This window comes from Phodopus roborovskii, unplaced genomic scaffold (genome assembly GCF_943737965.1).
Source record: "Phodopus roborovskii unplaced genomic scaffold, PHOROB, whole genome shotgun sequence".
NCBI lineage: Eukaryota > Metazoa > Chordata > Mammalia > Rodentia > Cricetidae > Phodopus > Phodopus roborovskii.
In genome coordinates, this window is record NW_026126571.1 from 9528536 (window position 1) to 9553836 (window position 25301).

The window sequence follows — 25301 nt, forward strand, 5'->3', positions numbered from 1 at the left end:
TGGCTGTCCCTCCTCCTTCCTCTTGTGCATGTGTGTGATTTATGTGTGCATACATGTTTGCATGTGTGCTGGTGCTTAGTCACATGTATGTGGAAACTTTAGGCATCTTCATTCTCTTTCTCACCTTATTTCAGTGGGAAGGAGTCAGGATCCTTCACTGAACGTGGAGCTCACTGGCTGGCTGCCTCTACTGGCTGCCTAGCATATCCCAGCGATCCTGGGACTGAGTGTGGGATGCTGTACCCAGAGTTTGACCGGGGTCCTCACACGTGTGTAGTTAAAACTTTACTTAGCTAGCTCCCCAGCCCAGCACCTAACAACCTTTAATGTCCTTGAATACATTTTTACTAATTTGCTTCATAAAGGGCTTCCTGACTTTGACTAGATTTATTCATAGGCGTTCTCTCTCTCTCTCTCTCTCTCTCTCTCTCTCTCTCTCTCTCTCTCTCTCTCTCTCTCTCTCACACACACACACACACACACACACACACACACACACAGTGGCCTGCCTTTTGTTGTGGCCCTAAGAACATTCACATTGCTATCATGACCGTTATCCATCTCCAGAATTTTCCCATCATCCCAAACTGGAACTCTACCCAGGATACAGACAATTTCTCTGTCCCCTTTCACCAGCGCTAACAACAAATATTCTACTTTCTCTGTGAATTGACTAATCTAGATAGAGTTATAAATTGCTTTTTAAAAAGAATAGTGTGCCACTATGTTGTTAAGCTGCCTTTTCTTTTTTTGGTTTTCCAAGGCAGGGTTTCTCTGTGTGGCCCTGGCTGTCTGAAACTCACTCTGTAGACCAGGCTGGGCTAGATCTTGGAGATCCACGTGCCTCTGCCTTCCAAGTGTGGGATTAAAGGTGTGCCCAGCACCTTTTCTTACCTGGCACACTGGCCTAGTATTTCATTTTGAGTTCAGCTTTGTATGAGCTCTCTGCACAAACAATTTTATCATGTAAAATAAAAGGCATTTTCTATATTAAGCCTGCCTGCTGACTTCTGAGTTTGCTCTTAAAGTGCCTCAATTCCCCTGCGACCCTTTCCTCTTTAGACAGGGTCTCACTCTGTAGACCTAGATGGTCTGGAACTCACTGTGTAGACCAGGCTGATCTCAAAATCTGCTTCCCTCTCTCTGATTCCCAGAGTGCCACCTTATTTATTCTTCCTTTGAACATGCTAAGAATTGTGGTGGCAGCCAGGTGGGGGTAAGCATATGCCTTTAATCAGCACCAGGGGGCTGAGGCAGGGGGTCATGAGTTCTAGGCCAGCTTGGGCTACATAGTGATACAGTATCTGAAAACCAAAAACTGAAGAATTAATATTAAATGTTTGATAATCTGTTTCTGATATGAACTTAGACTGGTTATGATATTTCTTTGTGTGTGTATTGTTTGAAATTATACCTGCCAGGTATTTGGTGGTGCTCTTGAGCCATTTGGCAGAAACTGGGCTGTGACCCTATAATGTTATGTGATTACATCTTTTTCTGGGGTCACAAGTCACTTTTAACAGGGACGTTTACATTCTAGAATGTTTGAAGCTTCCTCCCAGACAGTAAGTATCTAGCTCACGATGAAGCCCTGCCGGCCTCCTGTCTTTGCTTCTGAGTAAGGAGCTGCCCGGCTGCTGGGACTGCTGGGTCTCACTATGTTCTAGGTGCTAATTGAAGGCGTTTCCTCTTGTTTTATAGGTGTCAGCTGTGATGCATGTTTAAAAGGAAATTTTCGAGGTCGCAGATATAAGTGTTTAATTTGCTACGATTACGATCTTTGTGCATCTTGTTATGAGAGCGGGGCAACGACAACCAGGCACACAACTGACCACCCGATGCAGTGCATATTAACAAGGGTAGACTTTGGTAAGTCACAATGAAAAACTATCACTCGCTCAAGGGCTTTGCACAGCCACGAAACAGCAAAACATCCTCAGCTATCCCCATTACCATCAGATTCACTCTAAATAAAATCATATTTCTTATGGCTTTCTGTCTCGTTATCATTTGCTTAAGAAACCCTTTGACAAAACCCCACAGCTGGTGAGGAATAGTGCCTCTGGAAACAGGCAATGAAATGAGGCTGGCTGCTGGCGCTAATGGCACGCAAGTGTTATTGGGAGTTGGTTATCAGTCAGGAGGAAAAGCTGTCCGGTTCTCACTGATTTTTAGCTAGCCAACACACTTGTTACTGTCTTTCTGATTATAGCTTCCTGATGGGCATCAGGTGGTATCTCAAGTGGTTTTGATTTGCAGGGCTCTGATAGTTTGATAGCTAAGCATTTTTTCTTATGTTCATTAGCCGTGCACGCGCGCGCATGTGTGTGTGTGTGTTAGATACACGTATATCATACATGTTAGATGTACACACACACACACACCTACCTTATATTTGTGTTCCTTGTAAGATGGGTGATGGATGATTTGGGAAAACTCCCTCCCATTCTGTTGTCTTCTCGCTTTGTGGATGCTGTATTTTTGAAGTACAGGGGTTTGTTCTTGCTTTGTGTTTGGGTGTCACCTAGGTCCCATAGCCACTCTAAGGTCACCGGGGAATATATCTCCTGAGGGTTTCAGTTGTGCTGGCATTTAGACCTTTTTTTAAATGGGGTCTTACTTGCAGCCAGATTGGCCTCGGCTCACAAGCCTTCTGAGTGCTGAGATTAGGATTAGTTTTTGTGTGTGGTTTTTTTTTTTTTTTTCCCCCTTGTAGTTGAGGTAGAGTGTGTTCCATTTTATAAAGGGGTTCCAGTTTTCTGGGATCATTGAACTATCCATTATCAATTAGCTTTCTTCTGTTCAGAATTAGTTGACCATAGCAAGGGCTTATTTGGCTCTTATTTATTTATTTGTTTGGTTGGTTTTGGTTTTTCCAAACAGGGATTCTCTGTAGCTTTGGAGCCTGTCCTGGAACTTGCTCTGTGGACCCACCACGCTGGCCTAGAACTCACAGAGATCCGCCTGCCTCTGCCTCCCAAGTGATGGGATTAAAGGCGTGGCTTGGACTTGGTCTTTCAATTGATCTGTGTCTCTGTCTCTCCTCATGACGGTTTTATAATGTTTGTATTTCCAAAGCTTTGTAGAAAGGTTTGAAATTTCTAAGTCTTTCACTTTATTCCTATTCAGACTTGTTTTAAGCATTCTGGGTCGCCTGAGTTCTCTGAGTTTTTCAAAGAAACCAACTGGATTTTGATAGTGGTTATGTTGAGCTTATATAGATTTGTGTGGAGTATTGCTATTTTGGTACTAAATCTGATCTGTGAACATCAAATATCTTTATTTTAGGGTTTTCATATCTTTATATAGTTATCAGAATAAATTGTATTTTGTTAAATATATTTCTAAGTATTCTTTGGCTTTTGTAAATGAAACTTTTTTATCTTTGGATTATTTGTAAATGTTATAGAAAAACAGTTTTATATATAAATTGTGTAGCTTTCTATGTTGCTAGATTGGCTTATTAGTTTTAATAATTTAAAATTAGTTCTAACGTAGTGAATTCTTAGGATCTTGGGGTTTTTTCCTTTCCATTGGATGCCTTTCATTTACTGCAGTTAGAGCATCAAGGGAAATACTGAATAGAAGTTGAAAGAATGAAGACATTATCCTGTCCCTCATCTTAGGAAAAAGGCATTTAGTCTTCCAGAGATGTCATGGTTTTGGGTTTGCTGTTTATTGGGTAAATAAATTATTTTTGGGTTTTATTATTGTTTGTTGGAGTTTTGTTTTGCTGCTGGGTAGTTTGTTTTTGCAACAGGGTCTCTCTCTCTATTTAGCTTAAGTTGCCTGGACTTGCTTTGACCTACACTGTCCTTCAACTCATGATTCTCCTGCCTGTCTGAGACCTGTCTCCCAGGTGCTGAGACTTCAGGCACACACCACCATCCATTCCTTCTTTTCTTTTCAATCCTCATCTGCATCAAATCTACCTTGTAAGTCTTATGTGGGCGCAGGCACACACACGTGTACACACACACATATGAGTGATATTTTTTAAGTTTAAATCTCTTAATCCCCCCCACACACACTTTGTTTTCCCCCATTTTAAATTACTTTGTAATAAAGTAGCATAACCTACGAAAGATGCTGTTACTTGTGGAAAACAGACTTACTCCTTGTAATGATGCAGATAGATTATTTGCACAGACTCTCCGGTTCATTCTTCAGAGAATTGCTTGGGCCATGGATTGTGCTTACACACAAGCTGGCATCCATAAGAGCCGGAGCCCCGGATGCTTCCTACTTTGAGAGTGGATAGTGGAGCTAACAGTTTACGTATTGGTCAGGGTCACCTTTTCTTCCCTAAGCTCTTACGTCCTTGTTCATGGCACACCTTTCTGACTCTTTCTTTGGATATTAGTGTTACCATGGACATAAAGGAATAAGGAAGCTAGGTATGAGTGGTGCATGTCCTCAATCCCAGCACTCGGGAGGCAGAGGCAGGCGGATCTCTGAGTTTAAGGCCAGCCTGGTCTGCAGAGCAAGTGCCAGGACAGCTAAGGCCACACAGAGAAACTATCAGGGAGGGAGGAAGGAAAACATACAGTAAAAAACTCAGATTAGATCCAGATGTGAAGTAAATGTGTACAGAGGGCAGGGTGAGAGACTGCTTCCCACCGGTGACAAAATACCTGGACGATCAGTTTGAAAGAGCTGCTCCAGTTCCTGACTTCTGAGGTTTTAACCCTGGTTTGTCTGACTGTGTGTGGCTTTGGGAAACGGTGGCATAATCTGATACAGCAGGGACAGATGGCAGAGGGCTCTCAGGGCACACTCCCAGTGACTTAATCTTTTCTTTCCTTATTTTTTAAACTTGGCCTATCTTTAAGGTTCTGCTAATTCCTAGTAGCACAACAGACTGGGAAGCAAAACTCTTATCCGTGGGCTTTTGGGAAACCCTGAAAACTATAAGTGAAGGGAAAATTGTTTGCTTTGTTTTTTTCTTACCTGCTTTCTGGAGAGAAGATTTTAGAAGAGTATGCTGAATCCCACCTGGAATTAAAGGTTTTATAAATGTTGACAGAGTTATTTGAAGCTCCTATATTCTTTGTTGTTGTTTTTGTTTGTTTATTTTTTAACTCCTAATCTATACTCCTTTAATCCCAGCAGAGCAGGCAGATTGGTGAGTTCCAGGGTTACATCGTGAGATCCTGTCTCAAACATTAATTAAAAAAACAAAACAAAACAAACAAACCCCTCACTTATTGGCATTTCTGGCCACACCTTTCCCTTCACGCTTTAGTGTACGGTGATTGTATTTGTATATTTGAGAAGAAGCATGGGTATTTCTCAGTTCCGTTCCATTTTTGTTTTTCAGATTTGTACTATGGTGGGGAAGCTTTCTCTGTAGAGCAGCCACAGTCCTTTACTTGTCCCTATTGTGGAAAAATGGGCTACACGGAAACATCTCTTCAAGACCATGTTACTTCTGAACACGCAGAAACATCAACAGAAGTGGTAGGTGGAGCGTCCTGCTAAAACGATGTAACATGTTACCCCGACTCTGGGCACTGTGGTCCGCCTCTTGCTTAGAACAATGAACTTCATGTGTAATGATAAAAATTATCTTCAGCTGCAAATTGTAGGTCTCCAGGATGCTGCATTTTTTCAAGATACACGCAGGGACACCATGTCAAAAGCAACAGAAGGTTGAAAGGACCCAGTCAGCGTTCTTCCATATGTCTTTAAAGTTGTTGTTGCTCTTTACGTAAGGAATTTTTCTCGGGGAAACTGTAAATCTTTGGTGGTGTGCAAAGCAGAGCTCCTGCAGTCCTGGATTCTGCAACCCTGGCCTTCCCTCGTTGTCTTCAGATCCTATGTCGTTTCCAAGTGAAAATCAGTAGTTCCTAGTTCTTCCTTCCTGATTGGTTTCCGCAGTGACTAAAAGCAAAAAGGCATAGAGTAAAATATGACATGTTAACTTGAAAACCTTCTAGACTGGTTTTTAACCCCAGTCTGAGTCACTGCAGAAGTGGGGCTGGGTCAGGGTACTGCTTTCAGGGAAGAACGTCTGGAGGAGGTTGGCAAGGGGACAAAAGGAAGGGAAGAGACGAGGAGGGAAGGGCATGGGTACATCTGAATCTTCGGTCTCCCTTCTTGCAGCTGGTAACAGTAGATAAAGGGAAGCCCGTGCGGCTGTAGATCCTGATTTGGGGGGATTTGCATATACATCATTCTCTAGATGAACTCAACAGATAAAATTCAGAAAAAAGTAGTGCACTCAAGGACACGCAGGTATTTAAACTTGGCCAGAGGCCTCTGGTACAGGCTTCCCTTCGTTCCCATGGACACTGCCAGTTTGTGCTTCAAATTTTCCATAAGATTTGGAGTTCAAGGTTTGACTAACTTCACATCTGGTCCTTAAACCAAAATCACTTGGGAATACAGCAAGGGAAACCCCAGAGCACTGTAGTCACAGTGTGTGTTCTGGTTGGTCCTGCTCTTGCCCATTAGTTTGCTTCCTCTTGCCCTCCCAGTCACATCAGGAAGTCCTGACCTGACTCAGTCTGTCCCCATCCTAACTGCTGAGGGTAATTTGTGGTGGTTTTTCTGTTTTGCTGTTGAGTTTGGGTCTTTCTATTTAACTAGCTGTGCTGAGTTCCTTATAGAAAACTAGATGTCGTAAGGCCCTTTCAAGCCACCAGACCCTAGTGTATTTTCATTACTCAGTGGGCAGTGTAAGTACACAGCTTTCCACACGCAGAATCAGACCATGCAGTGGAAACACAAGTCCTTTCTCATCTCCATAAATGAAAAATCAAGGCAGAGTAGTCTTGCCTGTGTTCTTTGTCTGAAGAGCAGCTATTCAGAGTTGTTTACTTTCCTCCATTCTGGTAGACGGTTATCGATGTTTAATAAGGATCAGGAGAAACAAATAGGCCGGATAGATGTTTGTTCAGGGAGAAGTAACTCACAACATAGGCAGATGAACACCAGCAGGTTCCTGGTCCCAAGGATGCCTCGGGATGTGCTCCTGCCCCCGTGCTGCAAGCAAGAGAGCTCTCCGAGCCCCCTCCTCAGCCTTAGTTCCCCCAGGTCACGTCCGGCCCTGTCTCCACCCCCTATGGGCATGGTCTGTGCCACAGGTGCGGACAAGGTGACTATCTCACTACAGACGGTGTGAAAAACTGCGCCATTACGGTTTTGTTTTCAGCCCTTTTGTGTGTGGGTTTATTTAATCATTTGCCGTGTTACATTCCCAGGTATTCAGGTAGCCCTCACCTCTCTAGTCTGGGACATTTGTTTTGTGCACTATATTTTAAGGGTCTCTCCTTCCTTAGCCCTTAGTTTTTACAGAGTATCTAATTTCACTGCCATAGCCAAGCCTCAGACACTTCAAAATGAAAGATGACAGTGGACAGGGACTTGTGCTGTGTAGGTACAGGGTCACGAGGGTCTTGTCACGCCAGGGCCCTCGTGTGTGGCCGTGGAGCACTACTAGCACTACCTCACACGTGTGGCCTTATTTGATTTTAGGGAAGGATAGGGGCTGGTTCCCTCTGTTGTTGTGTGTGCTCTGCCTATTGTACTGAGCTCAGGTCTTTAGGCTTCGCAGCAAGTGCCATGACCCACTGAGCCCCAAACCAGATATTTTTAAATTGAATCATGAATTTCAAAAGTAAATCTTCATTTTTATGGCTAGTAATTTCTTTAGTAATTACTTTTTCTAACTGCCCAAGTCTTTTGTTTTGCTTTTATTCCAGCATTAACTGCGCATGCCACCTGAGTGTGATCCCCGAGACTCTGGTAGGGAAGATCAAAAAGAACACACACAACTTGATCTCTACCTCCTAGCATACATGTGTACATACATATTAAATAAATCAAATAATTAATTTTTAAAAAAACTTATTTTATTAAGGGAGGTTTTTAAAAAAAAAAAAAAACAATTTACCTTGCAAAAAGATGGGAGGTTTTTGTTGTTTTTGAGACAAGATTTCTGTGCAGCCCTGGCTGTCCTGGAACTCGTTCTGTAGACCAGGCTGACCTCAACTCGTAGAGATCTGCCTGCCTCCACTTCTCAAGTGCCTGGAATTAAAGGCGTGTGCCACTGTCCAGTGATGGGAGTTACTCTACAGCGAGGGCTTTGCTTTGCTGATGTTGTTTTGGTTTGATTGTTTTCTTTCTCTCTCTTTTTAAGATTGGGTCTCAGTCTGTAGATCAGACTGGTCTTGAACTCATAGAGATCTGCCTGTGTCTGCCTGCCAGCCAAGTCCTAGGATTTAAGGCATGTGCCACCATGCCTGGTCCTGTGCTTATAAAGTGTGAATTTAGCCTAAGCAGTCAGTGAGTGCTTGATGAATTGGCTAATCTTTGTGATGTCATTACACATGGTATCTAACAAATGGAAACGGCACTTTGACTACCTTTGCCAACACCGGCTCTCACAGCATGTGTTCTTTGACTAGAGTTGTGGAGACCATTACACACTGTAGTGGAAGGGATATTGCGCTTGCCATAGTTGAAGCCACGTTCACAAGACTCAAGTCTTTTTAGTTTCAGTTTGTATAGGCTACGTACATACATGGAAAAATTGTCCTAGCTTTTCAAAAACAAGTATTTTTGGTAAACACCCAGTTTTAGGCTCAGTGCATGATAAGCTCTCTAGTCACGAGCTATTAAGAAAACACCTTGAAACTTAGCCTCCAAACTCATTGCGGGATCAACAGTGTAGAAAGGGTTTCAGCTTGAGGTTACATTTAGGACGGGGAGATCAAATTCACGAAGGAATAAAAGGATATAGGCATTTTCTCTAAGAGAGCAGACTATAGCAGTGTGTGGGCTCTTTATTGTGTCTTAATTTTTAGTTTCATTTGTTTGTGTGTGTGCCTGTATGACTTTGTGTCAGAGGACAGAGGGTGTTGTTTCTCCTGGAATTGTGTTAGAGGCAGTTGTGGGCCCCACCCTACACGAGTGCTGGGAACCAAATCTGGGTCCTCTGCAAGAGCAGTAAGGACACTCAACTGCTGAGCCATCATTCCAGCCCCTGTGTCTTAATTTTGCATAAAAAAAACTATTATTCCTCTAGTGAACACCCTTTTAAAAGCATCCCAAGGCCGGAATTGATGGTACACTTAAATCCCAACAATCAGAAGCAGGGGCAGGCGGATCTCCTGGAGTTCAAGGCCAGCCAGCCTACCATGTCAGTTCCAGGGCAGCCAGAGTAACCCTGGCTTAGAAAAGTGCATTCAGACTTGATTAACATTATAATTAGACCTTCCCAAATTAACAGGCAGTGAGTTTTGAAGGCGCTGGCCTGAACATAGAGAAACACTGGAGAGTCAGAGCTGAGAGTAGCAAATATGGGAGCCTGAGGTATTTGAAACTGAGTTGCTGGCTATAAAAGAGGGCGGGGTGGGTCAGTACTTGGGAGGTTTAGGTGGAAGGATCAAGTTCCTAGCCCACCTGAGCTGCTACACGGTGAGACCCAATCTCAGATAAGTGTATAAGTACATGCTACCTTTTTTATTTGGGTTTGTTTTTGTTTTTTTAGGGGGGGGGTTCAAAGCACCCTTTTTTATTTATTATGTATACAGTGTTCTGCCTGCATGACAGAAGAGGATACCAGATCTCATCATAGATGGTTGTGAGCCACTGTGTGGTTGCTGAGAATTGAACTCAGGACCTCTGGAAAAGTAGCCAGTGCTCCTAAACTCTGAGCCATCTCTCCAGGCCTTGGTTTTTTTTTTTTTTTTTTTTTTTTTTTTTTTTTAATTTCCTATAGCCAAGACTAGCCTTGAACTTCTGATCCTCCAGCACTACCTCTCAAGTGTTGGAATTGCAGGTGACGTCCAGCAAAGCTTGTTTACAAAAGATGATAGACGAGACACTGCATAGCTAATTCCTAGGGCTATTATTATCACCGTTCTTAAATACAAGACAAAATGTTCATAGCTTCTGAGTGTCTTTTCAAGCAGTGTGTGTGTGGTTTTGTTTTCTGAGGGGTTGTTTGTTTGTTTTGAGGCAAGTTGAGCTAGCCTAAAACTCACTGTGTAGACTAGGCTAGCCTTGAACTTACAGAGATCTACCTGCCTTTGCCTCCTTCCGTGTGCCGCTGTTAAAGGTCTGCACCATGATGCCTGGTTCAAGCATTATATTTAATGTATTTAAGTGTTAATTTGTTGAGGCTAGAGAACTCTTGGAGTTAAGTATAATGGCTCTTCATGACAGCAGAGTTAACACCTAGCTTTGATGTACATAGATGTCATAATGTGGGGCTCAGTACATGGTGAGCGCTCCAGTGGATGACTGTGAGGGTGCCTGCACATGTGTGCCTGCGTGAGCTTATGTGTAGGTACACAAGCATACATGCAAATAACAGCCTAAAAAAAAAAAAAAAAAAAAAAAAAAAAAAAAGACGGGCCTGGAGAGATGGCCCAGCGGTTAAAAACACAGCTGTTCTTCCAGCTCCCAATACCCACATGGAGGCTCACAACTGTCTGTGACTCCATGTCACACAAATGCACATAAAATAAATTTAAGTAATTTATTTTTTAAAAAGACACAATAAAGAACACACAGATTGCTATAGCCCTGTTGTCTATAGCCTGTTTTTTCGTGTCTTTGGATTTGATCTCTGCAAACATAAACTCTAGCTTATTTGACTCGGTGGGAGAGCAGTGAAGGAAGCAGTCAGGGGAGCTTTTGACGTAGGGGCCCTTGGAAAGCTGGTGTGACTGAAGAGAGCAGAACCAGGAGACTGTAATTCAGGCACAGCCAAGGTGCAGTGTTGAGAAGAAAATAGCAAGCAGTGGTCCATCCATCGCGTGGCACTAGGAAATAGGATCGGACCCTACCGTGAGGATAGCAGAACGTTCACAACCAGGAAGCTGTCACGGCTCCTGGTTTGATGGGGACATTTCAGCTCCTCTACAGGAAAATGACATCTCTATTTTTATGTCATGATACTCGTGCTGAGAAACAAGAATGGTACGTACTGTCTGTGTGACCTTGTGTTTCTTCTAAGTATGACAGACCTAGCCATGATTATATGGATGATGTGAAACATAGAAAGTGTCCCAGAAAGTAGTTCCTTACAAGTTGGCAGCTGTCAGAGAAAGGGTGTGCACCAAACACACAGTGGCAGAAGAAAGTAACAGAAGAAAGCAAGGATGTTGAGAAGTGATGCTCTTTTGGACATTCTTAGAAGGGCAAAGTTTTCCATGGCTCTAAGCTTAAGTTTCAGGGGAGTTGATGTATGGAGTTCATCTGTGGTACTTTCCCAAGAGATGGCCGTTGCTGGAGCTTCTGTTAACAAGAGGGATGGCGTCTGCAGCTGGGGCTCACTAAGTGGTTCCCAAGTACCAAGTCCTGGGTTCCATCACCAGCACCAAAAAAGAAGCAGTAGTTTCCAGAGTCCCGGTTCAGAGGCCATTTTCAGTAGTCTGAGGATGGTAAGAGGCCACCTGCCTCCTCACAGGGAGCAGAACTGCCCAGCTCCCAGAGTATGCTCATCTCCCCACCCTGCCACAGCCTACTTCTCAAAGAGCCACGGTCATGTGAGGTCAAACTGACAGTTTGAAAACGTTCTGTGTATGATATGGGGGGAGGGTGGGCCATGGTTTGATGTGTGGAGTTGGTTCTCCCGTTTCTCGTTTGTTCTGGGGATCCAGCTCAGTTGGCCAGACTCATTCAGCAAATACCTTATCTGCTGCCCTATCTCACCGGCCCCAGATGGGCAATGTTTTCCATGGATTTTCTGTAGCCATGAACTCACTCCCTCCCTCCCTTCCTCCCTCCCTCTCTCTCTCTCTCTCTCTCCCTGTTTTGGTTTTCCAGACAGGGTTTCTCCATGTAACAGCCACCTGCCGCCACCCCCCTCCCCCTCCCGAGTGCTGGAAATAAAGGTGTGTGCCATCAAGCTCTTGAAGAAATTCCTTATGAAGGCTGAGAGAAACACATTACATGATGGAACTGAGCCTCTGCTATTGTTGTCATGCTATGCACAATACTCAGTAAAAACAGGCTGATGGGGTTGTGTTTGCTAGAAGAAAGAAACCAGAGGAAATCTGAACCTGCTTGAGATTAAATGTAGGGGAGAAACATGTGAAGCTCCTGTTTAAAGCAGGAATGTTGCTGGCCGCCTGTACGGGAGCTGCCTCTTGCTCCTTGGAGATCCATCTCTTCTTTTTTCTTCTTTTTGAGACTAGTTTCTTGCACCTGGAACTCATAGGTGCTAAGTAACCAGTGAGCCACAAAAATCCAGCTGTCTCCACCTCCCCAGCACTAGAATTACAAGCGTGCACCACCATACTCAGTATGGCTTCTTGGGATTAAACTCAGGTCCTGTGATTGGCAAGGCCGACTTCTCAGGTCCCTACCCTACTTTAGGTATCTTCCAGTGGGTGGGTAGCCTGTTGCGGGGAGGGTGTCTGCTACATTCAGGAGTGACACACAGTCTGCATGTGGGATGATGACGTCAAAAGGTGCTTTGGTAACAGCGTGCGTTCTTGCTGGTAATCATTGCAGAGACCACAAGAAGCAGCAGTCTTTGGGAGGCCTGGCCACATTTGGTAAAGGCTCTGGAAGGCTGAAGATAAAAGCAGGGCAGACGGACGGACAAGATCAGTGACAGACGGACCTGAAGAGAATAACCCAAACACTAGCAGGGGCCGAAAGAACAGCAAGGGCGTTTGTTTGTGATGAGGGTATTGCTGGCTTTTTATTTAACGGGGATAGAAGTTTAAATGCTTCTGTCTGTTTCAGCTGTGTTTGCCGAACTTACCCAGCCGTAAGGCCTGCGATTCTTGTTCAGAAATACAGGTCTGCACCTTTCCAGTGTTTCTCAAAGGCCTAAGAGGAAAAGCATTCTTAACAAGTACTTCGGGTGATTTACATTCTTAGCCAAATTTAAAAAACACCGACTTAAGCCAGTTTAGTAAGCCTTTTGTTGACAAGCTGTTATAATTTTAAACTAATGTGTTACGGAATTTTCATGTATGAATATGGCGCTATGTGGCGATGGAAGCATGATAAATATTCGTGTTGACAGGCGTCACGTTCTAGAGTGAATGGCTTCTCCTTTGTGTAGAATTTCCCCAAATTGCGAAGGAATTAAGCACCATAATGGAGAAGGCCCATTCAAAACAAGCGGTGTTTGTGGGCCCCCCTCCATTCTGCCCCCCCCCTCTCTCTCTCTCTCTCTCTCTCTCTCTCTCTTGCCTTATTTTGCTTGGGGCTTTCCTTTCTTCCTCTTGTTTCCTCCTTACTCAGAAAATGCAGCCCTGCCTGACCCGAAGGCCTCGGGCATGTGTAGACGTTTGCTTAGTGTAAAGTGCACAGCGTAAAAGATGGCCAAGCATCTGTTCCCATTGGCTGTCTGAAGCCAGGGCGTCAGAACACAGGGCCCGGATTTCTAGTGAAGACTTCATAGTTCGTAAACTTGAGAGCAGATACCACGGCTTTTCTCTTGAAGAGAAAAAACCCTGCCTGACCTTTGCAAGGACTAGAGTCTGCTGGCTTCTCTCACTTCCCCTTGGGCGCATTCCATCCTGGCCTTTCTAGTTCTTTTTGTGGGTCATCTGCTTCCTTGCTTTTTCCTGTGAGCATCTTTGGATTGTCTTAGTTATTTTTCAGGCTCCAGTCATAATCAGGACAGCCAGCTGGCTGTTAGAGACTGGTTGTCGAGTCAGTCAAACTCTCAGGGCTTTGGCTCTCAGGTCACAGAGGTGGATGTTGTGTTTGCTTGGGCCCTGGGAGTAAGGTTGGCTGATCTGCTCCATGTCCCAGCGTTGACTTCTGTTTCATCTTCCTAGTTTCCTCCTCCTGTGCCACTGTGAGCAAGCTGTACAGTCACCGATGGCCCGAGACTACATTTGGTGTCTGCTAGTAAGGTGATTGACAGACAAGCAGAGGCACACACCTCAACTTTTAGCTGTGTTCCTTGGTCTCCCTCTATATCAGACTTGGAGACTTTTCCTATTTCAGGGACCGAAAACTGGAAGACAACAACCTTCTCCCTATTCACTAACTGTGATAAAGCCATCCCAGCAATTGGTTTCAGATTCTCAACTGCTGACCCTGATTCCCCACCCCCACCCCACCCACCCAGTTCTAGCCCCAAAGCACACAGCCACTCCTGTCTATCACTCTGGCCAAAACCCTAGCACCTTCCGCTGGCAGCTGCTCACTGACTGCACCTGCTGAACACACTGCTTTCCCAGACCCTGACTAAAGGCACACCCTCTCCCTCCCTCCTCCATTGTCCCTGTCTTCACTGCTGCCGAGCTCACCTGCTCACCTGCCCTGTGATTTCTCTCTCAAACCAATAAAATGGTCCTCGAGCTTCGGGGGAGGGAGGTTCCTTCCCAGCCATCATCTCCTCTACCTATGTACACATTGCTGTATTCTTGCTTGTAGCTGTCTCTTACCATGAGACAAATGAGGACGTTACTCCTTGAACTTGGCCTGCTCACAGACTTCCACACACTCTGGGAAATGAGGTTCTAGGACAAACTTCTTTTTTCCCTCTTTTGCCTTGAACTTGTTTCGGAAATTGCTGTGTACATTTGTGCATAATCCCGTTGTCCATCTTACTCTATACGCACTGTAGCTATTACACAGCTCCCGTTCTGTCTTCATTTAAGACAGCATCACTCACTGGCCTGGAACTGGCTGGAAAGACTAGATTAGCTATTCGGGGAGCCTCAAAGATCCTTCCATCTCTGTCTCCCCAGCCCACAGCTACATTTTAGTCAAGCATTTGCTGTCCTAGTTGAGGATTGACCCTCAAGACTGCCTTGCTTTGGAGAAGTGTACCTTAACTTACACCTGATATTTCCACTCAAGGCTGAATTTAGGTAAAAATGTTTATTTTTAAAGTTTGAACAGCAGCTGTTTGTTTGGCTGGACCATGAGACTGTGGGTCCGCCCTACTGATGGAAGTCACTGCCAGGGGCTGGATCTGAACTGTGTTGTGACCCTGAGACATGGCACTGCAGCTGAGGGACAACAGTGTCGCTCAGACCTGTGGCTGCTCATTTGGAACGTGACCGCAGGCAGTGGCTCTCAGCGACCCTATACTGACCCTCTTGCTTTATTTCCCTTGCAGATTTGTCCGATATGTGCAGCGTTACCTGGAGGCGATCCTAATCATGTCACAGATGACTTTGCAGCTCATCTGACACTTGAACACAGAGCCCCTAGAGATTTAATATCCTTGCAGGAGGCAGCATGCGAGGGTTAGCTGGTGGTACTGGTGGTTTTGATTGTTTTTGAGAATAGTATTCCCAGAGAGAAAGAAACTAATCTCCGAGTTATTTTTATTTGCTTGGCCTTTTCATAAAAGTGACTTTGTTGTTTTGTAGACTCATTATGCTGCTTTCAGGTTATAAATTGCCTTTCTAAATCTGTCATCCATTAGGGTGCTATTCATATGAAAGTTTAAGTCAATACAAAGTTCGGCCTTCCTGTCTGCCAGACATTTCTTCATATTCCATAATCCAAGCGTGAACTTGTTGGGGAACAAAGTGGTTGTAGTTTTTCAGTCTGTAGCTCTCATCTCTCACTCACAGTTCCTAGTTTCCTAATTGGAGACGCAGCTCCTTAAGGGACGGTGAAGGTTAATGGAACCCTGAGCCAGCTTAGAGGCCAGGAGAGAGCCTGGAGACCCCACCACCATGTGCAGAGCACGCCAAAAGCAACACAAAGGGAACGATGGGGTTTTTGTTGTTGTTGCTTGTTTTGATTTTTTAAGACAAGGTCCTTGTAGAATTGGCTGACCTCAGACACACAGATTCATCTACCTCTGCTTCCTGAGAGACACTGAGATTGAAGGTATATGCCACCACCACACCCAGCTCTTTTTTTTTTTTTTTTTTTTTTTTTTAATAGAATGAAAAAATTCAGGCTTAGATGTGATCAAGGGTACTGGCTGCTCTTACAGGACCAATGCTCAAGAGCTAACTGTCCGTAACTCCAGTTCTAGGGGAACTGATGCCTCATCTGACCCATTCATGCCGAAAAAATAGTTTTTTCCACTAAGACAGGATTTCTCTGTGTTACAGAACTCACAGAGATCCGCCTGCCTCTGCTTCCTAAGTGCTGGGATTAAAGGAGTGTGCCACCACTGCCCGGCCAAATATAGTTGTTTTATTTTTTTTTTTTATTTAAAGATGGGGGAAAAAAATAAAGTGATCTAAAAGTATTTAGGCCTATGAATTACTGTGCATTTCATTTAAACATTCTCAGGCTTCTGATGATACAATGTGCATTCAAAAAAGACTGCCCCGCATACACTATCCGGACTCATTCTGTAAGCCTTGTATGGATGTCTTTGGTTACCAAGGGAAAATTAAATTTTTGAAAAGTTCAGGAATGTGAAAAGTGCTTTACATGCTTTTTGTTTTGTTTTTCTCCAAATTTTAAAAGACAGAATGCTACTGTGGCAGATTCTGAAAGCCTGCCTGAGTTTTCAGGTACCGCCAGAACCATGGTGCCCTGATTTTTGTTAACACAGTGTCTAGTGTCTGCCTGTAGACAGCAGTCATCCCTCACTGTTGATGGGTGCCTTCCTAAAATTGCTGTTCTTGCCCAGCTACCTCGTAAGACCAACGCTACTGTAGACCTATTGTAGACCCCAGACTCATCCCCAGCACCCATGAGACCCTGAGCCTTGAACTGACTTGTACAGGGATGCACACCCATCCCTTAAACTACCAGAGCTGCCAGCCAAGACCAAGAAGCCAGCAAGGATGTCGCATCGTAAAGTCGCTGCTTTGTGGAAATACAAGATTGTCTTCCTGATTTTTTTTTTTTTTTTTTAAATTCATGATTTTTGACATTACACAAGACCTTGTATTTGACTCACATTCAACTCTAAAAGAGTAAGGCTTCTAGAAATCTGTTTGTCTAATGATACAACAATTCAAGGAGTTTCTGTTTAGGAACAGCACTGGGAATAAACTTGAAGACAGAAATTAAAGCTGATATAGAAACTAGCTGCATCTACAGATTTTAGATGATTCAACCTTCTCATTGTAGAGGATAATGGTGTCTCACGAGCTGTTGATTGATACATGAAATTCAATATTAAGTCACCTTAGATATTTAACCAGGGAGCTCTTTTAACTTCGTCAGGCAGTGTTCCAGATCTAGAACCAAGAAGAAAGTTCCTGACTTTTAACACACACAAAATTCATACATTGCTTTTTTCCGTTTGATTGTATTTGTCTGGTTTTTTAGTCTGGCCTCACTATGTAGCCCAGGCTAGCCCTACACTCCCCTGTCTTCCTGCCTTAGCCTCCTAAGAGTTAGTATTACAGGCATATAATCATGCCTAATACCTATTGCTTTATATCTGGGTGGCTTTTTTTTTGGGGGGGGGGACACCTAACAGACCTTTATATTCTAAGCTAACGGTGCTATTTGAGCTGCTTACAATGTGGGAATTCCCAGCTAGCAAGAGCGTAACTGTTTGTTGTTGTTGTTTCTTCTTTTGGTAAACTCTCCATCCTTTCCTTAACTTTTGAGTTATGATGAATCGAGTGGTGTTCGACATGTGCGTAGGATGTTTCACCCTGGTCGGGGGTTAGGAGGTCCTCGTGCTCGTAGATCAAACATGCACTTTACTAGCAGCTCTACTGGCGGACTCTCTTCTTCGCAGAGTTCATACTCTCCGAGCAGTAGGGAAGCCATGGATCCTATAGCTGGTAAGTTTGTTCTATTCTTAACAGCAAGGGTGGTGGGGTGAGGAGCTCCCTTCAGGATGTTCTGTGTGGTGTGTGTTTTACTTCAGCATCTGGTCCTGTGCTTGCATTCCTGCAAATTTATCCAAATATTTAGGAATCTGACATGTAAAGGAGTCCGCGTACTGCTTCATCTCTCTAAGGCATTAGGGGTATGATAAAACAGAAGAAAGGCTTTAGGAAAGATTTCAGAGTTCCATGATTCCGCTCGAGGACTGAGGAACTCGGTTGGCTCTTCCTGGCAGGAAAGTAGGATTGAGCATCGTGATTTGAGAGCGATGTTGCTGTAGGGAGTACAGTTGTGATAGATGAGATGCGAGCACTGCAGTTGGGGAGGACTGGCCTTGCCGAGTGCTCTGGAGTAGCAGTAGCCAGGGATACCAGAGAGAAGGCAGAAGCCACGGTTTAAGGCCACACTTAGAAGTGCTCCAGACTCTGGGTTTCACCCTGGCCCTTCCTCTGATGAAATGATGGAGATGAATGGACGTTGGTGTCAGGGCGCCAGGCCCTCGGGCTCTCAGAGCTGGGAACACGGCAGAGTCAGTCGGCTTGGCCCCTGCTTTTGTGCTGCCTCTGCTAGGAGGTCTCAGTTATGGCTGGGCCTGTAGGTGAGTCTTCAATCTAAACAAGAAGTATAGCTGCACTTTAATAATTTTCTTGTAGGCTCTGCCAAAGCAGCATAGCTATGTGTAGGCTCATGTTGGTGTTGGGTCCCTGGCGTTCTGAGTGTGTGACGTGAACTCCCACTGCCCACAGCATTTGATTTTTCTCCACGGGAAGGGTGTGTAGCACTTGGCTTCCCTGAGTTGATTGGTTGTCTGCATTTCCATTGGCAGAGCTCTTATCTCAGTTATCAGGAGTGAGACGTTCTGCAGGAGGACAGCTTAACTCTTCAGGCCCTTCCGCCTCTCAGTTGCAACAATTGCAGATGCAGCTGCAGCTTGAGCGGCAGCATGCGCAAGCAGCACGGCAACAACTGGAGACAGCTCGCAACGCAAGCCGGCGCACAAACACAAGCAGCGCCACCACTACAATCACACAGTCCACGGCCACCGCCAACACAGCCAACACAGAGAACAGCCAGCAGGCTCTGCAGAGCTCCCAGTTCCTGTTAACAAGGTATTGCGTTTACTGTCACACGTGTTTTGTTAAAGGCACTGTCCCGTCTGGTGAGCTTTTCCTTTCTGTGTGCATAAATACATCCTCTTAAAAACTCTTACTTTTGATCAGACTATGACAACACACAGCCCTCTGATTAAAATCATGTATTTAATATTTCCCCAGGAACATGAAAAATTATTAATGTTCACAAGGTATACAGGTCATCATTGAAAATATTTTCCTTTCCTGTGCTACACTTAGCACAACAGTATCATTTCATTTATATGTCCTTTATTAGCTAAATTTATCTCATAATTAATGTTTCTGATTTTTCTGTTGTAGTCTGCTGAGATGTATTAGAAAAAACAAAACGGGTTAAGGAGAAGGCTCACTTGGGGAAAGGCCTTGCTTCTCAGCCTGAGAGCCTAAGTTGAGATCCCCAGCACCCTTTAAAAAGTCGTATGTTTCTGTTATCCCAACCCCGAGAGTGGGAACAAGCGGGTCCTGGGGCCCTCACTGACCACCAGTCTAGCCAGATGGTGAGCTTCAGGTCCAATGAGACACTGTGTCTTGAAAAATAAGGTAAAAAACAGTAGAGATAGCTTAGTGCCAAGTTCTAGCCTTTACAAACTGAACAGGTGCACATGCGTACACCACACATAAAGATGTATGCAGGAACACCAACAAAAGAAACGCTTTCATAATACGGAGGTTTCCATGTGTGATTTTTCAAAGTTAGATTTAAATTGTTAAGACTAGTACCCAAAATTAACTTTAAAAATGTCTTACCATGGTATCAATACTACTCTGTATATATAGTAGAAATTCATTCATTACACTGGCTGAGGTTCCCCTGTGTTTCTGCAGCTACAGTTAGAGTTGGGATGTAGAATGTCAGAGAGTGCTTGCCTAGCATGCACAGTGCTGCGGTCTGGAATCCTAGCACCTGACTGGAGTGCTAGCACTCAGACGGCTCACATTGTGAGTTCATGGCCAGCCTGGGACACTTTATACTCTTTATATGAGTATATGAAATACTTAGTTTGGGATTATCTCAGTACGGGCAGGGAGTAGGGTGGAGGCAGGAAGATCAGGAATTTAAGGTCATCCTCAGCTAGCTAATGAGTTCAAGGGCCAACCCTGACTACATGGGAATCAGATCTACAACCTATAATGTGTGTGACAATTCTTTGGGATCTTAGAAGAAACTTCTACTTATTCTTTGATCTCACACTTAAATCCTGTGCAGTAGTTCCCCTGCGTAGGTAGGAATACTGTATAGGCAGAGATTGAAAAGTGGTTGGGGACCCTTGGTTTAGAGCTCCAACTTTGCTACTTAATTCATTTAGCCCTTAGACAGGTCACTTCCTATATCAAACTTCAGTATCCCTCCCAGGAATCCTGCCATTTATGAGAGAATTATTAAAAATGCCGATCGTTGTCCTTTATTGTGGGTTTGAGGAGGCATTGTTTCAGAGGTATTTGTCTTTGCAGTGGCCTTCCTAAGTTGAGTGAGTGCCTGCTGCCATTGTGCCTTCCTACAGAGACTGGACAATAGTGGTGCCTTTGGGGTCTAGGCATCACCTGAAACATACCTGCCAGTGTGTGTCTTCCCTGAGAGTTGGCTGTTCTGTAGATGGAATATCTTGCCAGGAAAACATCTTCCAGCCAGACATGGAGGTGCATGTCTGTAAGCCCAACACTCAGGAGGCTGAAGCCAGAGGAGAATGAGTTCAAAGCCAGCCTGTAGGTACTGCAAGATAGTGCATCAAACAAGAGCTGGGCGTGGTGTGGTAGTGCACACCATTGATCCCAGCACTCTATAGAGGCAGCGGCAGGCAGATCTCTGAGTTCAAGGCCAGCCTGGTCTACAGGGTGAGACAGAAAAATGTGGGGACGAAGAAAGGAAAGGGCATGGTGTGTACCTTCTTGAGTTTTTGTGCATACCTCTATTTCAGAACAGAAATATGGGAAAGAGAAAAGTCTGAGTGGACTTAGGACTCAGTTTTTCAGCTACACATTCTGGTCACTGTGGATTGGATCTGTGAGCAGGGCCACTGCTGTTCACTTTACTCCCAGGGGTAAAACTCTGATTGGGGGCAACACCTCCTCCCAAGCATAGGGCCTGTCAGAGGCGGCTTTGCTTATTTGTTTTCAGAGAGGTTTCCACAGGCTTTTCTCCAGAGGTAGTCTGTGCTGTCTACCCAGACAAAATGGTTTTTGTTTGTGTTTGCTTGTTTGTTTTTCTTCATCTCTTTGAATCGACCGAACACAATTTGCACCCCAGGAATGTGACTGCCACAGTGTGGGGATTTATCTGCACATCACTGATGTCACCAACCACGTTTGCTTGTTGCATGCAGACTGTACATCTTGGCCTTGCGGTGCATTAACCCTTGAATGTTTACCAATACAGTCTTTTCTTTCTTACCTGTACAGGTTGAATGATCCCAAAATGTCTGAAGCAGAACGGCAGTCCATGGAAAGTGAGCGTGCGGACCGCAGCCTGTTTGTTCAGGAGCTCCTCCTGTCCACGTTAGTGCGGGAAGAGAGCTCGTCCTCAGATGAGGATGAACGAGGGGAGATGGCAGATTTTGGTGCTATGGGCTGTGTAGATATTATGCCTTTAGATGTTGCTTTAGAAAACCTAAATTTAAAAGAGAGTAATAAAGGAAATGAGCCTCCACCACCTCCTCTTTGATGACCTCCCCACTCGCAGACAGTGTCCTCTGTGCTGTATTTGCCAATGAAAGTGGACAACAGCTACCCTGGGTTTGTTTGGTGATTGTAATTTCAGGTCTGTCACTCTTGTTACATTGTGTACATTCAAAAGGAAGAGAGAAAATATCTATGATAATCATTTCCACTTAACTAATTTTTACTTCTAGCAGGTAAATGTAGGTAGCAGTGCAGGGTGATCTCTGCTTCCTGTACCCTGACATGCAAAAGGCTCTCCTAATACTCCACATTCAAACTGAAGAGGAAAATTGAAATCTCTAATGAAGCTGCTGTGTGTATTTATGAATATTAATGAATAAAAACTGCTTGGATGGTTTACCTAACTACTGCATGAGGTTTTTTGCAGCGTGCATGAGTTTCAGTGACCTTGTCATTTAAAAAAAAAAAAATTAAATACAAGGAGTAAAACTTAAAAAAATAAAATTAAAAAAATAAATAAAAATAAAATACAAAGCCCAAAGCTTTTCCAACATTATTCAATGGTTACAGGACAGAGTAGCTTTTGAATGGTGTCTGTCTGACTGCTCACCCTTATACGTGTCCCTCCTATGTGCAAAGCTCTATCTACAGTGGGACCTGGGGGTGCTAGCCAGGTATGGCTCCCACGGAGCCCCGCCTGTCTAACTCATCAGAAGACACCGGTAAAGGCGGGCTCTGCTGCAGGCATCTCTGTGCCGTTTAAACAAAGCTTACTTGTGTTTGTTGGAAGTTTTTATTTTTGTGGTTGTTTAAAATTTTTGATTGTTAACTTGTTCATTCAGGTGTAGATGAATTTCATTTATTCACTGTTTAGCAAAGTTAACCTGAATTATGTTGTCTTGTCTTTTAAAATCTCACATTCTCAATCATATTTTGCGTTATTTATGTATTTGTGGTTTGCTTAGACAGATTTTGTCAACCAAATTCTTAACGCTAATTTTAGTACCTTTTATTTATTTATTGGGTTTTTCTTTTCCTTTTTTTTTTTTTTTTTTTTAACCCTGGCATAAAAAGTACAGTCTTTTAATTGAATCATGTCACCTATATGCCTATATTATTAATCCTGTCTGTAAAAGGAAAAAACAGAGCCTTCTTGGGTTGTTAGGGTTTGGAGGGTGGGTGCTTTTTGTTTGTCTGTCTCAGTTTGCCACACTAGCTCCAGGAAGGGACAGTGAGTCTGGGGATGGGGGCAGTTTCTTGGAATGTAAATCTAGGACCTTTAAAAAGGTGCACAGCTTCTGATAAATTTCTAACTAGACTACCCTAATCATGTCTAGCTCGTCCTCTTCCCTGTGAGCTCTCCTCTCCACCATCGAGTCCTTTCCTCTCTGTTTCTTCGCGATAAGCATACAGACTTGAACTCCTCGGGTGTTCTAAAGAACTGTGAAGTCCATGTTCACACAAATGTACCAAAAACAGAAGTCACCCTACATGTCTGAAAACCGTTGCTTCTCCTCGGGAACTTGAGACACTACCAGCTCCGGTTTTCGTTGGTCTCTGTGATGGAAATGTTTGGAAGGGAAGTCTTTCACTGGGCTTCTGATTAGACTAGAAGTCAAGTCTAGTAGGGGTTTTTCTCCTTTTAATTGGTTGTTGGGAAGTTTCCGAAGTCCGTTTTCCAGCTGTTTCAGACGCATCTGCACATAACTCACACATTTCATTCAATAAAGCGATTTGAAGACTGTTGGCCACTTGAATTTCTTTGGTTGTTGAATTAACATAACCATTATTCAGAATTTTTCTTAACATCTGGGGTGCAGTATTTTTTGCTTTTTATGCTAAACATGGAGATACTGGTTTTGTGTGAATGTATAACTTTGGATGTGAGAAAGAGTAACTGCCAATTATGTACTTAGCCTTTTCTGCACAAATTCTGGGAGAATCATTTTCAATGTGGTTTTAGGGAACAGCTATAAATCTTTTCAGGGCAGTTTAATTTAGAAGATGGACATACCTTTCAGAAGTCCTAGCGGTTCGTAAGATTCCATCTCATGTAGAATATTGTATATTAATTATTTTTACCAGATATTTCACAATTACCTCACCTCATCCTGTATGTAACCAATGATTATGTATTATTTTAGGGTAGAAAGACACAGATTATCAATATAAAATATATTTAAGCCCTTGGAACTCTTGTGTCTTTTTTCTTTAGTCCTGAATCATCATATTATTGAATGTCCTTTACTGAGCACATTGCCTCAATTCTGCCGCAAAGGACCAGATCCTGTTTTGAGATCTCTCCACTGTTCAGTGTGGAGTGTCTGTGAAATAAATGTAGTCCTACACTTCTTGCCTTGACTTTCTGTTTGGAACTAATTCTGTTCAAGATGTTCTAGAAGGAGTTTTACTTCATGATTTGTAGAAACCACAGATATGGAGAATGTCTATGATGCCCTTATACCTTTGTTTGCAGGGTGGCGTGTGTGGTACACTGCACCCTGGACACCATGACCTCGTGAAGGGGCCCTGGGGAAGCACAGCTCTTGGAGTATCATGGAACTACTTGACTCTTCTCATAGTTTTGGTTTTCATTGACTTTCATTACTAAACCAAATAGTCTGGTATTGGTTGATTTGTTTTGGATTAGTTGGGTTGCTTTTTGTTTGTTTGGGTGGGGGTACACTTTTTTGTTTGATTGTTGTTTGTTTTGTTGTTTGAGATCGTGTTAAGTGTAGCCTCCAACTGACAGAGTAGTGGAGGACTTTGTGAGTCCCTAACCCTGTTGACTCCCTGAGTACTGGGAATAGTTACATGCAACCACAAAGTGGGGGTTTTTATTGTTTTGTTTGTCTTGTTTTTTAGAGAATTTCTCTGTGTAGATCAGGCTGGCCTCAAACTCAGAGATCTGCTTGTCTTTGTCTCCACCTCCAGAGGACTGGGATTGATTAGAGGTGTGCACCACCATACCTGGCTAAAGTAATGGGTTCTTTCAAAAGAAGTACCCCTGTGGCCTCAGACTGTAGTTTGGGCTAGCTTGTGCCGTCTCAGTCCTGCATTTCCCCTGTGACATTTAAGTATTTTCATTCGTAACCAGTAGGTTTTGAAGATCACCAAGCTTCTCGTGCCATCTGATGTGTGGAAAAACAGATAAATCCACTCTATACAGGGAAAGCCCAATAGTCATGTCAGCCAATGCATCCTGTTGTGGCTTTTCTTGTAACCACAGTGTGGCGGACACATACATTGATTCCATGTGCGATTCCTTCTTGAAAGGAATCTCTCTGCCTTTTTCTCTCTAGATTGGTTTTAACAAAACAGTCCTGCCTGAGCCACCACACGCATACTCCCAAAGTAAGTCACGGTTACTCAGCCACCCAATTGCTGAGATCACAGCTTATACTATACCCCACTTGCAAAAACCATTAATGCTCAGAGAAGGTAATGGTTATACCTGCGCCTCATGGGGAGTGTGAACCAGCTCAGAAGTGCCAGCCACGTGTCCAGCTGAGTACAGAGAAGTTCGGGTGGAACACAGGACTGCAGCCACACTTGGGAGACTGGTTCTATGAGGCAGTGTGAACCTGGCGCTGAACAGCCTTGTGGTCCAGCGTCCTACTCTGGTGGCTTTTCTGTTTTGCTTTCAGAACGGTATAAAAATCTAATTTTCTGTATGTGTGCTGCAGGCTTGCTAAGTACCTTTCTTTGTCCTGAAACTCTGGTTCCTCTAGCTCTAAGGCCCACCCCCTACCTCCAACCCCGTCAGTCATTCAGTGTACAGCTCTTTAAGGAACCCTGCTGTAAACAATGTGATGATCCTAGTGGTTACACTACTTGAGAGTCTAGGGAGGCCCT

The 25301-nt window shown here is 43.9% G+C and overlaps 1 protein-coding gene across 3 annotated transcripts in view; it reads left to right on the forward strand.

Moving 5' to 3' along the window:
- Kcmf1 (potassium channel modulatory factor 1) overlaps positions 1-21850 on the forward strand; it is a 53274-nt gene extending 31424 nt beyond the window's left edge. For all 3 annotated transcript variants that reach the window (XM_051202788.1, XM_051202787.1, XM_051202789.1), the window contains exons 2-7: positions 1702-1869; positions 5321-5460; positions 15053-15154; positions 17477-17651; positions 18524-18806; positions 21228-21850. In XM_051202788.1, coding sequence (XP_051058745.1) covers positions 1702-1869; positions 5321-5460; positions 15053-15154; positions 17477-17651; positions 18524-18806; positions 21228-21489 — 1130 coding nt within the window. In that variant the 3' untranslated portion in view covers positions 21490-21850. The remainder of the gene's footprint in view (positions 1-1701; positions 1870-5320; positions 5461-15052; positions 15155-17476; positions 17652-18523; positions 18807-21227) is intronic.
- Positions 21851-25301: the final 3451 nt, after the last annotated feature.